Source organism: Artemia franciscana, chromosome 21 (genome assembly GCF_032884065.1).
Source record: "Artemia franciscana chromosome 21, ASM3288406v1, whole genome shotgun sequence".
NCBI lineage: Eukaryota > Metazoa > Arthropoda > Branchiopoda > Anostraca > Artemiidae > Artemia > Artemia franciscana.
The window spans coordinates 7035855-7054245 of NC_088883.1; the positions used below are offsets into that span (position 1 = coordinate 7035855).

Consider the following 18391-nt stretch of genomic DNA (forward strand, 5'->3'; position numbering starts at 1 on the left):
TGTAAATTTCAGTTCTATGAAATGAATCAAATGGTTGACTTCAAACACTTGATCTGCATATTAAACGTCTGAATTTCATCACAATTTCCACTCTACTGACAAATATCAAGTATTTTATCCGTTGTCTTAAGCTATTTTATACACGGGTTCCTTCTGATATATTTGTTTAATAGCAATGGTAACAAAAGTTGAAAATCCACTTTAACCTCTTATCTGCAACAAAAGAAGATAAACAAAAGCTAAGAACATTCATGTTTCTTGAAGATTTGTCGTCTCCCAAGTTTCTTAGAAGCAGCATTTTAGTGTTATAGAAATGTTGAGAAATAGTGTTAAAGCCTTGAAACCAATTATCTTGGTCATAGTACTTTTGAATGAGAATTCAAGGTCAGAGAGTATTAGCACTGCAACTCAACACTTTGAAACCACTCCATTTTGGGAGGAAACCTCTACAAATGATTTTGCCCATTCAGAAGCAAGTGCTGAAGACAACGAAGGTTAGGCCTTTTTCTTATATATATATATATATATATATATATATATATATATATATATATATATATATATATATATATATATATATATATATATATATATATATATATATATATATATATATATATATATATATATATATATATAACGGTTTGAGTGGGGTCGGTAGCAAATTAAACGAAATTGTGCAGGCTATATACGATTAGATTCATCATTGTGTTTCCATCAATCCAAATCCTAGTGATTAAAGAGAATTGGGGTTTACTTGCAGATACCGACCTTAGTTTTTGAGACAGGTGAGTATTTTGTTTTCTTAGGTAGGGACTGGCTCTAACTTTGACCTTGGCCAGGATGAAACATAGGTATATTTGTTTTAGACATCAGCATATTTATATAAATCAATTTAGCTTTTCTGCTCGGATGTGCCTTTAATTATTGCTGATAATTTCTGTAGTGTAACAAAAACCAGTGAAAACCAGTTTAAGTTTTCCGCTTTTTTCTGTTTCAAATTTTTCATTTTTGCTAGTAAACTTTGTATCTGCTATATATAAATTTTACTCTTCTGCATTACTAAATTTCTTAGAAAATTCATTTCTGACTGCTTTAACTCTTAATTTTACTTTAAAAAGAAATTAAAATATATCCTATTATATAAATACAATAAAAATAAAATATTATATTATTTATAATATAATATATTTATATGTTTAATGATATATTTATAATACATAAAATAATATAATATATATATTCTATATATTATAGAATATATTAAAATATTATAGAAATTATAATAATACCTACGCTTAATAAAGCCTAATTCGTTGTTCTAATCTTCATTTCAGATAAACTTTGTATTTGTGCAAATAATGGTAATGGTAATGTTTCATTTCTTGATCCATTGTTGAATGAATTCTACAATTGGGTGAAATCAAAGAACTACACTAGAAGTAAATTTAGTGCTGCTTTTCTTCAAGTCATAACAAAAGAACATGAAATCTTGATGCAAAGCCTATCAAGGACGAGAAGTCTAATGGAATCAAATGCATTTGATGAAAATAAAGGAGATTTACTTTATTTGAAGGTAAGTTGTACGCCAAAGCCACAATATGATAATTTTTCCTTAAGACGATGAGCTGAATTCGAGAAAAAAAAAAGAAAGTCAACACAGGGCCAAAAATGTGTTTTGTTCGTAAATTGGTAACTCGGGCTTTATTCAGCTTTTGAACATATGGTTTATGATTAGCCTATCTAAACGCACAAGAAAAGGGATTTTAATCCACAGTTTTTCTACAATACACCATATCAATAGGCGGAGTAGTAAAAAAAATATATAGGTACGAATTAGTAGTGAAATATGCTGTTAGTGTTGATAGTGTGATAGTTGAGTGTCGATAGTATTGATAGTGCTGAAACGGATTATTATTGTTGTTTTGTTTTAATTTTTTATTTAAATAAATTAAATTGAATTGAATTAGGGGTAATGTCTAAATTAGTCTGGGGTAATATCCTATAATTAGTCAGTGGTAATGTTTATATTTGTCGGGGGTAATGTCTATATTAGTCGGTGGTAATGTTTATATTTGTCGGGGGTAATGTCTATATTAGTTGGGGGTAATGTCTATGTTAGCCAGGGGCATTGAATTTGAATTGAATTGATTGTATTGATAGTGTTACATTTTATAGTTTGAGTGTCGATAGTATTGATAGTGCTGAAACAGATGGTATTGAAAGCGTTATATTTGTAGTGGAGTATTGATAGTGTTATAGTTGATAGTATTGATAGTGGTGTGTCTATAGTGTCGAAATATGTTTATTTTTTTTTTGTGGTTAAATATGCTTTCAAAATTTTCCTCAATATTCTCTGACAGGGTCACCTGTATACCCTTTGTCTTCTTAGAAAGTAAAGTTCAAACATATTTACCTTTCTCAATAACATATACTTTATGTAAACAATGAACGAATTTCCTAACTTACAGCCTTAGGGTTGTGAGGAGGTCGAGATCCCCAATACTGGATCTTTCAATAACGCTGAACTTAATAGCTGTTTTAAAATTTAGATCGGATATGTCTTGGGGACCGAGAGGCTTGGGAGGGGAAGCTAAAGTCCCTCCATCCACTTTTGACTCTTAAAAAGAGCCCCAAAACTTTCGACTTCTAATCAAATGAGGTCCATCCGATTCAAAGCTTATGCAACTACACGCTCCAATAAAACCAAATATGCCCTTGGCATATCTTACAATCCTTGCGCATGGGCTTTGGGGGATTGAATCCACCCTAAAGATCTTGTTATGTGGTTTGTAGCTGTGCTGGCCTCAGGTGGCTTGTTGCTGCGGTTAGTTGTTATTGGTAGTAGTAGTAGCAAAAAGGGCACTAGTCATTTCAATTTTCAATCGAATGAGCCTTTTTCGAAGTTTCTACGACAACGAATGGCCATCTCAAAATTTCTTTAAGTTGCATTTTGAGAAAACAAGAGGCGTGGAGGGGGGAAGGGGGTATCGACCCTCCGATCACTCTGAATCTTAGGAAAGGGTAGTAGAATCTTAAAAAGGGTACTAGAACTTCTGATTACCAATCCAATGAGCCACCTTCGAAGTTTATACTATCACCCTTTCTACCTATTCTATCTCGTGTAGGGTTGTTGCTGAATTGCTTATTTTTGCTTAGATTAGACTGAATATGCTCACTTCAAGACACTTCATTTTGTCAGAGATAAGTTTCACTAAATTAAAAAAAATCGTAATTTACAGTTTTCAAAAGAGATTTTTGTTGACTCAGAATTCCCAGAAAATAGCCATTTTCCATCCATATGGCTTTTACATTGAATGCATAAATCATCGTATGAGACAAGTATCTTGGCAAAACATTCTCTTGTTTAATTTTTTTTTTTGCAATGTCACTAGAAAAACCTTTTAGCTGTTTATGCCAAATTTCTAAATGAGGTTTTTGCCTTTTAACAGCACTAAGCTGCTCACTCCCATCAAACAGTTCGTGATAGAAGAAAGTACATAAGGAGCATTACGAGCCACTAGTAATTAAATCTTTTAAAAAAAGAGATCCCTGATAACAAAATATACGTGAGTAAATAGAACCCAATTAATAAAATTAGTTAAGTTTAAAGTTCCGTATCAAAAACTCAGACGCCTATTAGAATTTGTCTGATATTTTAAAAAGAAAGAAAACACCTTCTAACAGGAAAAGTAATTTTAATGGAAATCACACCATTGAACTCACCGTAGGGTGTGAAGATTTCAAGCTCCCCTCAAATTCCAACCCACCAAAACTTTGAAGGATGTTTTTATTTATTTTTTTTTGGACAAAAGATCATGGATGTGTGCTATTTTTTTTATCTCAGGGATTATAGTGTGTAACAAATAGTCCAAGAAAACCACAGGAAGGCTCATAAGGAGGGAAAGTAGACCATTTAATGCTGCCTATAAGCAGCCATAAGATTGTGTCAAAGAAAAAAGAGGTACATCCTGGCATTTCCTGACACAAAGCTAAGTGATTCAAACTTGAAAATTCTTATGCAGCCAACCGAGTTATTAGTATCAACAAGAACTAAGAGCTCATATGGCACTTGTGACGAGGCCAGAAGAGCCAAGAGCTCATATGGTATGAGCTAGCAAAAATTTAAAAATTAATAGATTGATTTAAAAAGAAAATCAGAGGCTTAATGCCGGTCGGGATTTAAAATAAGAGCTCTGAGTCACGAGGTCCTTCTAAATATCAAAATTCATTAAGATCCGATTACCCACTCGTAAGTTATAACTACCTCATTTTTTCTATTTTTCCCCTCCCTCCTGCCCCCAGATGGTTGAATCGGGGAAAAAGACTTTATCAATTTAATTTGTGCAGCTCCCTAACACGCCAACCAATTTTCATCGTCCTAGCACGTCCAGAAGCACCAAACTCGCCAAAGCACTGAACCCCACCCCCTAACTCCCCCAAAAGGAGCGAATTCAGTATGGTTGTGTCAATCACGTATCTACAACTTTTGCTTATTCTACCCACCAAGTTTCATCCCGATTCCTCCACTCAAAGCATTTTCCAAGATTTCTGGTTTCCCCCTCCAACTCCCCCCAGTGTCAACAGATCTGGTCAGGATTTGAAATAAGAGCTCTGAGACATGCGTTCCCTCTAAATATCAAATTTCATTAAGATCCAGTCACCCGTTCTTAAGTTAAAAATACCTCAATTTTTCTAATTTTTCCAAATTAACACCCCCCAGCTCCTCCAAAGAGAACAGATCCGTTCCAATTATGTCAATCACGTATCTAGAACTTGTGCTTATTCTTCGCATCAAGTTTCATCCTTATCTCTCCAATCTTAACGTTTTCCAAGATTTCTGTTTCCTCCCTCCAACCTCCTATGCCCCCGGATCCGATTCGAGTCGAAAATGGAGCATCTGAGACATAAGATCCTTCTATATATAAAGTTTCATTAAGATCGGATTACCTATTCGTAAAATAAAGACCCCCAATTTTTAAGTTCTCCAAGAATTCTGGTTTCCCCCTCCAACTCCCCCCCCAATGTCACAGGATCTGGTCAGAATTTAGGCATAGGATCCTTCTACATATCAAATTTCATTAAGATCTGATCACCCGTTCGTAAGTTACAAATACCTCTTTTTTCTAATTTTTCCGAATTATTCCCTCCCCCCAACACCGCGAAAGAGAGTGGATCCGGTCCGGTTACGGAAGTCACGTAATTTGGACTTGTTTTTTTAATTTTTATTTCCGGTTCCCCCAACTGCCCCCCCTAATGACGCTGGATCCGGTTGGGATTTAAAATAAGAGATCTGAGTTACAAGGTCCTTCTAAATATGATGTTTCATTAAGATCCTATCACTCCTTCGTAAGTTAAAAATACGTCCTTTTTTCTAATTTTTCTGAATTAACCCTTCCCCCCCGAAACTCCCCCCAATAGAGTGGATTGGTTCTGATTATGTCAATCACTTATCTAGGACTTCTGCTTATTTTTCCCACCAAGTTTCATCCCGATCCCTTCACTCTAGGCGTTTTCCAAGATTTAAGGTTCCTCCAAACTCTCCCAATGTCATCAGATCCGGTCGTGATTTAAACTAAGAGCTCTGAGACACGATATCCTTCTAAATATCAAATTTCATTGAGATCCGATCACCCGTTTGTCAGTTAAAAATATCTCATTTTTTCTAATTTTTCAGAATTCACCCTCCCCCGCCCCAACAACCCCAAAGAGAGCGGAGCCGTTCCAATTATGTCAATCACGTATCTAGGACTTGTTCTTATTTTTCCCACCAAGTTCCATCCCGATTCCTCCACTCTAAGCTTTTTCCAAGATTTTAGGTTCCCCCCTCAACTCCCTCCCAATGTCACCAAATCTGGTCGGAATTTAAAATAAGAGCTCTGAGACACGATATCGTTCCAAACATCAAATTTCATCAATATCTGATATATATATATATATATATATATATATATATATATATATATATATATATATATATATATATATATATATATATATATATATATATATATATATATATATATATGCAAAACCCTATAGGCAAGTGTATTCTCCTGATGAGCCCTTGTGTTGGGTTGTTGCCTCTGAATTATTTGTCTTTATTGTTTCTATTGTTCGGTAAATGACGACTTATACTTATTGACGACATGACTGCCTGTCCATGGATTATTCTTTATGGTTGATTGTGTATGGCTATGCTGTTTGACCTATGTGATTGTATGGATGAGTAGGGTTAAGGCCTCATTCACATGCTGGTCTATATTAATTACTAATTTAGGAAAACAGTCTTCCTTTTCTCCTTCTGTCTCTTTTTTTTTTTTTTTTTTTTTTTTTTTTTTTTTTTTTTTTTTTTTTTTTTTTTTTTTTTTTTTTTTTTTTTTGCGCTGTTGCATTGGTGATTTCTCTTTTCATAATATATATTTATTTATTTATATATATATATATATATATATATATATAAACATCCTTCCAAGTTTTGGTGGGTTGGAATTTGAGGGGAGCTTGAAATCTTCACACCCTACGGTGAGTTCAATGGTGTGATTTCCATTAAAATTACTTTTCCTGTTAGAAGGTGTTTTCTTTCTTTTTAAAATATCAAACAAATTTTAATAGGCGTCTTAGTTTTTGATATGAAACTTTAAACTTAACTAATTTTATTAATTGGGTTCTATTTATTCATGTATATTTTGTTATCAGGCATCTCCTTTTTTATAAAGATTTAATTACTAGTGGCTCGTAATAAAAAAAAAAGGTAAAGGATACGGCATTAGACTTTACAGTCCGTACCGGCGGTGCTGATCTCCGTTTCTTGGCCCTTCAGCCAGGAAGTGCAATGGGGGGTTGGGGGCCAGCCATCCTGTGGTTTCGCACACCCTTCCTGTTTACTATATATACTTTCTTCTATCACGTCTTCTATACTTTCTTCTATTTCTTACTATATAATATACTTTCTTCTATCACGAACTGTTTGATGGGAGTAAGAAGCTTAGTGCTGTTAAAAAGCAAAAACCTCATTTAGAAATTTGGCATAAACAGCTAAAAGGTTTTTCTAGTGACATTGCAAAAAAAAAAGATTAAACAAGAGAATGTATTGCCAAGGTACTTGTCACATACGATGATTTATGCATTCAATGTAAAGGCTATATGGATGGAAAATGGCTATTTTCTTGGAATTCTGAGTCAACAAAAATCTCTTTTGAAAACATTAAATTACGTTTTTTTTTTTTAATTTAGTGAAACTTATCTCTGACAAAATGAAGTGTCTTGAAGTGAGCATATTCAATCTAATCTAAGCAAAAGAGGCAATTTAGCAACAACCCTACACGAGCAACTCAGCACATACGCGAAGATTTTAAAAATGTAAAATGTAGTTAATAGTAAAGAAGATTACTACATAGAAAGGGTGATAGTATAAACTTCGAAGGGGGCTCATTGGATTGGTAATTAGAAGTTCTAGTTCCCTTTTTAAGATTCTACTACCCTTTTTAAGATTCAGAGTAATCGGAGGGTCGATACCCCCTTCCCCCCTTCCACACCTCGTGTTTTCTCTAAATGCAACTTAAAAAATTTTGAGATGACCATTCGTTGTCGTAGAAACTTCGAAAAAGGCTCATTCGATTGAAAATTGAAATGACTTGTGCCCCTTTTGCTACTACTACTACCAATAATAACTAACCGCAGCAACAAGCCACCTGAGGCCAACACAGCTACAAACCACATAACAAGGTCTGTATGGTGGATTCAATCCGCCAAAGCCCATGGGTTTTATTGGGGCGTGTAGTTGCATAAGCTTTGAATCGGATGGACCTCATTTGATTAGAAGTCAAAAGTTTTGGGGCTCTTTTTAAGAGTCAAAAGTGGATGGAGGGACTTTAGCTTCCCCTCCCAAACCTCTCAGTCCACAAAACATATCCGATCGAAATTTTAAGACAGCTATTAGGTTCAGCATTATTGAAAGATCCAGTATTGGGGATGTCAACCTCCTGACAGTCCTAAGGCTGTAAGTTAGGTAATTCGTTCATTGTTTACATAAAGTATATGTTATTGAGAAAGGTAGGTATGTTTGAACTTTACTTTCTAAGAAGACAAAGGGTATATAGGTGACCCTTTCAGAGAATTTTTAGGGGAATTTTGAAAGCATATTTGACAATCTGTTTGAGCACTATCAATACTATCGACACTCAAACTATAAAATGTAACACTATCAATACAATCAATTCAATTCAAATTTAACGCCCCCGACTAATATAAACATTGCCCCCAACTAATAAAGACATTACCCCGACTAATATAGACATTACCCCCGACTAATATAGACATTACCCCCGACTAATATAGACATTACCCCTGACTAATATAGATATTACCCCAGACTAATTTAGACATTACTCCCAACTTAAATCAATTCAATTCAATTTATTCAAATAAAAAATTAAAACATAACAATAATAATCCGTTGCAGCACTGTTAATACTCTCGACACTCAACTATCACCCTATCAACACTGAATGATTGTGAGCATGTCTTCCCTATTAAGAAAAGTAAGGATACTACTCGAAAACAAAAAGATGGGGAAGTAATTTATTGAATTTTTGTAAAAAGGAAGGGTTATTAATTATGAATGGAAGGCTGGGAGTACATTCTGGTGTTGGTGATCTTACGTGTTATAATGGATTTAGCCCAAGTTTAATTGATTATATTTTATGTAGTTTATCTCTCTGGCCTCGGATAGTGGACCTCAGGGTCTTAGAGTTGGCCAGATTTGACTATTTGCCAGTTAGTATTAAGCTGAGAGTTGGTATTCGACGCTCCGAAAGGGTAAAGGGAATGTCTACGTCTGAGGAAAGGATCCGTAAACCAATTTGGATTGGAAAGGAGAAAGAACATTTGGTGAAAATGGAACTAGAAAGTGATGAATTACAGAATGATTGTCATTAGATTTTGAATTTTTCAAAACCAGCTGAATTGGATCAAGGTGTTTTGAAAATTACAGATAAAATTTATGAGAGAATCAAGCCTTTATCTCAGGATAGGAAACATCCGACCAGAAAAGATGAGGGTTTTTTCGATGAGGTATGTAGGCAGAAAAGAGGTGATTAAGGTTTTCAGGCTGCTTAAAGCAACTGACCCTTTGAATCAGGAAATGAATTTGTGCAGGATAGCTGAATATAGGAAAGTAAGGTCAGATTATAATAGGGTTAAAAGCGTTAATAAGAAGAGAGAGGCAGGTAAAGATTAATTAGCAAAGTAAGAGAGTTTATTGTGTGAATAGCCCTAGAGAGTTCTGGTCGGTAGTTAAATGTTCAATCCAGGGCCCGGGAACAAGAGGGGATGTCCCACCAGTTGAGACGTGGCCAAATTATTTTAGGGACGGCAACATATCCTTTAAGACAGAATGACTATGATTTAATTAGGCCTGTATCACAACAAAAAATTTGGGAACGGTTGATAAAGATGAATGGTAATTCGTGTCCAGGAATAGATGGGCTATCTACAAAGGCCCTTAGGTTAGGAAGGACAACTTTGATACCCATGTTGGCCGCAATTTTCTCGTTTATAGTGGAGAAAGCTTGTTGGCCTCGCTCATGGGACACTTCGGTAGCAGTGCCTCTTTTTAAGAAAGGTAGTAGGATGTTACGTGAAAACTTTAGGTATATCTTTATGAGAAATGTGGTAAGTAAATTGTTTTGTAAAGTAATGGAATTTAGGCAAAGAGACTGATTAGATAAAAAGGAAATACTTAGCCTGAGGCAAGCGGGATTCAGAACAACATTCAGCACTGTTGAACATATTTTTAGTTTAGATATTCTGAGAAGGAAATATGCTCGAGGAAAAAAGGGTTAGCTATTTGCAGCCTTTTTAGACCTGAAAAGTGCGTTTGACTCGGTAAAAGTTAGTCACCGTTTGACTCGGTTACCAGGCAAATAAGCAACACATACAACAAGGTTAACATTTTTAACTGATAATAATAACCTCAATAAATTTTCAGACTCGCTTTCTAGCTTACAATATAAATTAAATACACCCTTCCTTACAAGCACCAAAACTCCTCCATAGTATCTACCATTTGCCGAAACTTTTCTCCTACACTCAAAAACATCAAAATCTTCACATGACGAAAAATGATCTAGATAATGCCACGTATCAACAAGGCAAACAACATCCAAACTTTCACAACCGGCTGAGGTATTTGACTCTAATAGATTTTCTAGCTTTACCCTACTAGGCCTATAACCTTGAAAAATTCCTAACTACAAAACGTAAACACGATTCACTTAGCCCCTGTATTCCCTATTCAGGTAATTTTGAAAGGTTACTAGGCACTACTAAATCCCCGACAGCAGGATACTCCTGATAAAAGACCGGGACTTTCACTATTTGGCGAGGCGCCAATGATTCATAATCCTGAATAGCCTCCCTTTCACAAGCATTTCTTTTCACGCCTTTATCCCGTTCCAAAGAGCTAACGTTCTTGCTATTTCTTTTGCCCTGTCTTACACTCTGCTCAGCAAAATCCACCACCGGTTCTTGGCTAACGGGGGTATGATACTGCCCACCAACAACAGTGGGTTGGTCCCCCTCTCCTACACTAAATACAGAAACAGCGCTTCAAAAACTCTGACCACTAGTAGTAGAAATTGCGAATCCACTTCTCTCACGCGAAATCATTTGATTACTCTAATTTGCACGAGCGTAAAATGTCACAGGTTCAGGAAAATCATTGTGGGAGCTAGCCATCTCATCACGCGTACACTTTTCTGTCTGAACTTCAATAACTGTCCCATGCTTGACTGATATTGATCCATCTTTACTGAGTAAATTTATATTGTTTATTACTTCATTGTCCCTCTGCATATTACGATTTAAGTCTAAATTCTTGTGATCGTGGGTTCTCATTTCCTCTAATGCAGTGTTTCTCAACCGGGGTCCACATGGACCCTAAGGGTCCATGTAATATTTCCGGGGGTCCACAGGCAAAACACAACAAATTGGGGATCCACAATGATATTTTGGGGGTCCATGAAGAAAACCAACTCAGAATGCTCTTTATTTTTAAGAATTCAATTTCTACTGTAATTTACATTATTTTGAATCAGTTTAGTGACCTACTCGGAATGGATATACCGATTTAGGTATCAATTCCCTTCGAAGTTAATGTTGCCCATATAGAATTATCTTTACAAGGGCCCCTCATCGAATTATAAAGTGATGGAATAATATGTGCAAAATTCAAAGATGGAAAGTACAATATATGGAAAACAAATGATGTTGCTACAAAGTACCCTTTGCTCTGGGATAAAGCGCAGTTCTACGTTATTGCTTTTCCTACATCTTATCTTGTTGAAGCGGGAATTAGCCGTATTTATCAAATTTTATCAAAAGCTCGCAATAGACTTGACATTGTGAAAAGAGGTGATAAATTATCATTAACATCGATAGAACCAAATATAAAGAAACTTGTCGAGAAGCATCAACCACAGGGATCTCATTCAATAAACATGCAGTTTCCTTCTTTTTTAAATCATACACTTAATTTCAACTGCTTTTTTTAATCCAGTTTACATAAATAATGTTGGAGTGAATTAAACTTCCTGAGGAGCTCTACTCTCCATGAGCTTTAGTTGCTTGCCAATCGAAGAAACTTGTAGAAATTTGTAATATTGTAGTTATTATCACAATAATTGCAATAATAATAGTAATTATTATTATTATATTAGAATGTTTTATTTGTATTAGATTAGTTTTCATTTAAAAATAAAGTTTAATCATATGCTATTTGTTTGATAATTAAAACCTTAAAATTTATATTAGTGAAGAATAAAAAATTATTCGTATCTCCAATAGCTATGAAGGGGTCCACCAAGATAAAAAGAGGGGAAAAGGGGTCCATGGGGAAAAAGAGGTTGAGACCACTGCTCTAGTGCTATAATTTTTCGTTGTTCTCGATCAATTTCTTTCATTTTACCCTATTCACTATCATATGCAAAAATATTATCCCCCACGATATGTCTCACACCCCTCAGGTTTGCGTGTAAATGGCCTTCCGTACGCACGGCTTTCAAAATTGGTATCAACTTACTGCGCGCCAATAAATCTGAAGAAGTGTAGTCTGGGGATAGTGACAAATGAAACCTTTTGAAAAGTACCGTTGAAGCAAATTGACATGTTTTCAAATCCATAGATGCTAATTTAATTACGACTGGTCTGACTTTCTGGTTTGAAGGTAAACGAAAAACATCTTTGATATCTGTCTGCATAAACATGGCGCCTCTTATAATTTCATTTAAACATCTAAGAATTTCCTCTTTTAGACTAAAACCTCTTATCTTTGGGTCAAAATTGTAGAGTATCACATTACGCCTTTTTGATCCGCCTCAAATCTATCCATTATATTTTTATTCTTTGCAGCTTCCATTTTTAGTTCACGAACTTCTGCAAAAGGTCGGAATTTTCCGACCTTTTTCCACTTCGCAAATTTTCTTGTTCGAGATTGAAGAAAATTCCACAGATAATTTTTGTACATTTTCGCACAGGGGATTAAGTTTTTTAAGCTCTAGTGACATTTCACTTAATTTTTTTTTTAATCTGTAGCAGGACTTCTGCTGTTTCTGTCATCTTGATGGTAATTACTAGCTACTGAAAATTGAAAGGCGTACCTGTTTAAGAGTCAATATTCACTATTCAAAGGCAAAAATAAGTTCGTAAAGATAACTTGCCATACAGGTTTGTTATAGCTTCAATTGAAAGGATTCTGGTTGAACTTGTTGTGCAATCTAAGTCCGTTTATGAAAAATCCGTAGGGAACCACAATTTTGTCTTACTTTTTAATGGGATTATATCCAGTAAAGGTGTTTTCAGTATGAACTCTCAAACGAGACTGATATTGCTTTTTATTTTTCTTTAAAATCAAATTTTTGGACAAAATTGGTTATAACTTAATCAAACAGCTCGTGGTAACGAACTGTAACTAAGGAGTGACTCGGCTCAATAGTAACCGAAACTCTAAATCACGGAATTTTGATATCAATTAATACATCAAAAGAATCAGCTTATTATGTTGTTTCCAAGTATATAATATTCATCAAGTTTAGTGTTATCCATCAAAAGCTACGAGCATGGGAAAATTTATCCGATTTTTTTAAGCGGGAGGGGAAAACACCCAATACAATTCAAGGATGGGTGTTTTATCCAAAGGGTGACCGTTACGAAATAAAGGTCCTGGAATATCAGAAGAAGGTCCTAGAAATTAAAAGTTCTAGTTTCCTTTTTATAATGACCAAACAGATTGGAGAGCAAATGCCCTCCCATGACCATTTTTCCCCAAAGTTATCTGAACGAATTTTTTAGTTAGCCATTTTGTTCAATACAGCCGAAAGATCAAATAACTATGTCTGTAGGGGTAAAATGACACCCACAATCCGTGGGAGAGCTATGAAATTTCCTATTGTCCACATATGGTATTTTTTTTTATTGGGAAGTATACAGACAGTGTTTGGAGGTGGGTTGATTTCTTGTTTCGGGTGGATTTCCAAAGGGAGAATCTTCCTCGGGGACGGGAAATTTCCAGGGTAAATTTTACTCTGTGGGGATTTGACAGAATTCCTATGCGAAATTATTTTTAATTGTCTTACATTCTCTTTACTAACTCAATTTTGTATGTGGAAATGTTCCCTAGGAATTATCCAGAGGTTCTTTTCCGTGTGTTTTGATTTCAGGGAAAATTTCTAAGGAAGGGGTTTTTTGGAATGATCGAGAAATCACTTAGGTAATTGACGTCTTTTTCAAATGAAAGTACTCTAAGGAAAATTTTCGAGCTGAATCGTCCACAATAAATATTAAGGAGAGGGGAGTTTCAGCAGAGATGGAACCGCCTGGAGTGAATTTGACGGGAGGGGGGTGCACTTTGAAAAAATCGCTGCAGGGGTGGTGAAAGTGTACGTAGAAAAGCAGAATGCGCTAAATAAAGAATACTTTTACCGACAATACGATCCAGTGGAGCTATTCCAGTATCAAACAGTTCGTGGTAACGAACTGTAGTAAGGAGCGACAGGCTCAATAGTAACCAAAACTTTAGAAAATGGAATTTTGATACCAATAGCTACATCAAAAGAATATAATTTTAATGCTGACTTTAAACATATAAGTTTCATCAAGTTTAGTCTTACTCATCAAAAGTTATGAGCCTGAGAAAATTTGCGTTATTTTAAAAAATAGGGGAAAACACCCCTTTAAAAGTCATTTCAGCTTAACGAAAATCACACCATCAGATTCAACGTATCGGAGAACCCTACTGTAGAAGTTTCAACCTCCTATCTATAAAAATGTGGAATTTTGTATTTTTTGCCAGAAGACAAATCACGGATGCGTGTTTATTTGTTTGTTTGTTTTGTTTGTTTTTTTTTGTTTTTCCCAGGGGTGATCGTATCGGCCCAGTTGTCCTAGAATGCAAGAGGGCTCATTTTAACGGAAATAAAAAGTTCTAGAGTCCTTTTTAAGTGACCAAAAAAATTGGAGGGCACCTAGGCCCCCTCCCACGCTAAGTGTTTTCCCAAAGTCAACGGATCAAAATTCTGAGATAGCCATTTTATTCAGCGTAGTTGAAAAACCTTATAACTATGTCTTTGGGGACGACTTACTCCCCCACAGTCCCCGTGGGAGGGGCTACAAGTTACAAACTTTGACCAGGGCTTACATATAGTAATGGCTATTGGAAAGTGTACAGACGTTTTCAGGAAGATTGTTTGTTTGGGGGGAGGGGTTGAGAGGAGGGGGGTATGTTGGGGGAACTTTTCATCGAGGAATCTGTCATGGGAGAAGAAAATTTCCATGAAGGGATCGCAGGATTTACTAGCATTATTTAAAAAAAATGAAAAAATAAATATGAAAAAGTTTTTTTCAGCTGGAAGTAAGGAGCAGCATTAAAACTTGAAACGAACAGAAATTATTATCCATATGAGGGGCTCATCTCCTCCTAATACCTCGCTCTTTACGCTGAATAATTTTTAGTCATTTCAAGTATTTATTCTACGGCTTTTGCGATTGAGGGGTCATTCTTAATGAATTGGGACAACATTTAAGCTTTAGTACAAAGAGCGAGGTACTGACGAGGGGGCGAACCCCCTCATATCTCTAATAAAAACATGAGAATACAAAAGTTCTTTACGTAAGCTAATTTATAAGTTACGTATGTCTTTTACTAATAAAAAGATTCGTAAAAAATTAAAAGTTCTAGTTGCCTTTTTAATTAACCAAAAAATCGGAGGGCAACTAGGCTTCCTCCCCCGCTCTTTTTTTCTCAAAATCATTCCATCAAAATTATGAGAAAGCCATTTAGCCAAAAACAAATAAATATGCAAAATTCGTTTTAATTATCCCCCTACGGAGAGCCAAAATCAAAATATGCATTGATTCAAAAACGTTCAGAAATTAAATAAAAAAAAGTTTTTTTTAACTGAAAGTAAGGAGCGACATTAAAACTTAGAACAAACAGAAATTACTTCGTATATGAAAGGGGCTGCTTCCTCATCAACGCCCCGCTCTTTACGCTAAAGTTTTTTACTTTTTTAAAAAGAAGAGTTGAGAGAAAGAGTCAAACTTTAGCTTAAAGAGCGGGGCGTTGATGAGGAAGTAGTCCCTTTCATATACGAAGTAATTTCTGTTCGTTTTAAGTTTTAATGTCGCTCCTTACTTTCAGTTAAAAAAACTTAATTTTTAAGAACGGCTACTGAAACACAAGAGCCGTTTCAAGCGCTAACAGCTTTAGCGTAAATAGCAAAGTATTGAGGAGGGGGCAGCATTAACGGAATAATTTCTGTTAGTTTTTAGTTTTAATAATGGTTCTTACTTTCAGTTAAAAAAAGAAACTTTTATTATTACATTTTATTACAGTTTTTTTTATTAACTTAAAAAGGGCAGTCAACTAGAGCATAATTATTCCATTCGGATGGTTTTCTCTTGCCGCAATATTCTATAATCCATGGTTCAATACGAGCTTCCTGGCGATAAAGGAATGAGGAGAACAAAAAATAAATAACAAATAAAAGAGTCCAGGTAAACTATTTACCAATGGAAGAAATTCCCCCCGTAAAATACCCCCATAGATAATTCCCTCCTCCCTCCACGGAAAAAAAACCAGGACAGTTAGTCTGAGTGAGAGGCAAAGCTGGCATAATTTTTTTTTTATCAGAACTGTATGATAATGATGTAATTTCACTTTTTGATAGACAGTCTATCATCCATCAATCCGATGGCAGAACTAAGGTAGATAGGCAGAGAATAAGAATAATTCCAATAGTCTATCAGTTAAATGAACCATTTGAAGGCAATGGGAGACCTTAAACAAGATGTTTTCTAAGATTTGTGACTGACCAAGTCCATCGGACTTTCAAGCATTTGGGCAGCTGAGATTATTTATATATTATACGAGCTCTGCCTACTGGGAAAGCCCACTGGAATTGCAAAGGGGATGACTGAGATTTTTGGGTAATTTCTTCCGGGGGGAGGGTATTTTCCCTGGGGAGGTATTTTTCGAAAAGGGTATTTTTTGGAGGGGGGTTTTCCGCACAGGCATTTTCCAGAAGGGTAAACGCCATCTCCCCATTGAACGATATAAGGAGACCCGAAGTGCCTTTAGTAAGCCGTTAATAGTTAACTATTATGATTGAATGAATGGATCTAATTGTTAACTCGTCAAGTATACGTTACAGTATAGGTGGAGTGAAAACCATAAATTTAAATGAAAGAAAAAACTTAAATGTTAACAAAAGAATATAAATAGAGGAAAAATAAGAACTTAATAAAAAAGAGAAAAAAGAAGACAAAAAGAGAAAGAAGAAAAAGAGAAAAAAGAAGACATAACAGAAGGCAGCTGTTGTACGAGCATTGGCCTGGTCACCAGTGATGTGACTGACTTTTGGATTGGTTGGATGGCTGATCTGCTCTTCCTGATTACTGATCGGTATTTCCTCGTAACTTGAATGTTTATTCCAAAGTGAAAGTTTATAAATCAAAAGAAGGTGCACCAGATTTAACTTTTTTCTATTTGCATTAGCACTTTCGGAATTAAAAAAAAATGTAGAGAATATGAGATGATGCGATGGAATTATGAACTTTCTTGTTCTACAATTCTTGATAAACATACATCTATTGCTCTTGACATCATTGCAACGAGACAGAATTGTCTTGTCAAGCTTTTGTCACTTTAGTATGTCTTTATTTATTTATTTTCTAATTTGCCTTTAGTGACGCTTTAGCGGCTACGTATTATGAATAATATGTCATTAAAACTTTTGATAGGTGTGTAGTTACTATTCTTGACAGTATAGAAACAAGACATATTGCTCAAAATAATGTTTACTATTTTTTTTAGGAGCTCAGGCAGAATCTAACTGCTGAAAAGGCGGATATAGAAGAGGAACTAAAAACTTTTGACACCAATCTTGGAAATACATACCGACGAGTAGGCTGTAGCGGATCCTTTGTTGGTATAGTAGATGGCAAATTCTGCCGCAATGGTCAATGGGTATATCTATCAGGATCTCGAGTCGGAAAGGCGGAGGACATAAAGCTGGAAAAGTTCAGACTCTCTAGATTAAAATTGTACGGACAACTATGGAACATTAAATCAGCAGGAGGGAGAGTTGCAGTCATCGAAATTCCTCAATCTACAGGTAGCTTAGAAACTACGATAAAAAACATCAAGGATATTCAGGATATTTCATTTTCTGTCAATATTTCTATCATACTTGACATCCCACGGAATAAATTCGTGGAAACGATGGAACACCTTGAAAAAATGGAGGCCATGCCTGGATTGATCGGAATTAATATAGCACTAAATAGTGAAAGTGAAATAGATCTAATCCATGCGAATAAAATAGCTGATATTCGATCACATTTTAAATTGCTACTTTTCTCTGTTTCAATTCCTTGTTCTTCTACTTATAATACTACCCGGGATTGTGTAGTTAGAAATTGTGCTGACTGGAACTGTCGTCATTCGTACTGTCTTATAGATTCGACTATCTATTCGACCGATAGTCGTATCGGTGATGCATGTCCATCACCTAAGTCTAGTTTTTTTCTTTCTAAAAATTTATTGAAAAAGAACTTTGATTTCATAATTTTAAAACATATTCATCCGAATATTAATATTCAGAAACTGAAGACAGAACTAGGATTGCCTGTGGTGTTTCAAGGGATCATGATGTCTTCACCTGATTATTTACAGCAGTTTTCTGGTTTTCTAGTCGATGAAGAGGGTTCAGAAAAATCTAATACATTAAAAGTTATTAAAACCGTTAAGGGTGAAATAAACAAATTGAACTACGAAGACAACTTATTTGTTTGATACCGTATCTTTTTTTGAATACATTGCACTTGGATTGAC

The 18391-nt window shown here is 35.2% G+C and overlaps 1 protein-coding gene across 1 annotated transcript; it reads left to right on the top strand.

The window, feature by feature from the left end:
- The first annotated feature begins 245 nt into the window (after positions 1 to 245).
- LOC136041057 (uncharacterized) lies at positions 246 to 18390 on the top strand. Its single transcript, XM_065725601.1, has 3 exons — positions 246 to 494; positions 1338 to 1576; positions 17372 to 18390. The coding sequence occupies exons 1-3, from the start codon at positions 314 to 316 to the stop codon at positions 18350 to 18352; spliced, it is 1401 nt and encodes a 466-aa protein (XP_065581673.1). The 5' UTR covers positions 246 to 313; the 3' UTR covers positions 18353 to 18390.
- The last annotated feature ends 1 nt before the right edge of the window (position 18391 follows it).

Bases quoted from the DNA above. Each gene is read 5' to 3' on its own strand.
- LOC136041057 (XM_065725601.1), top strand. From the start codon at position 314: ATGTTGAGAAATAGTGTTAAAGCCTTGAAACCAATTATCTTGGTCATA. The intron at 495-1,337 runs GTTAGGCCTTTT...TCTTCATTTCAG, and splicing joins AAGTGCTGAAGACAACGAAG to ATAAACTTTGTATTTGTGCA. The intron at 1,577-17,371 runs GTAAGTTGTACG...TATTTTTTTTAG, and splicing joins GAGATTTACTTTATTTGAAG to GAGCTCAGGCAGAATCTAAC.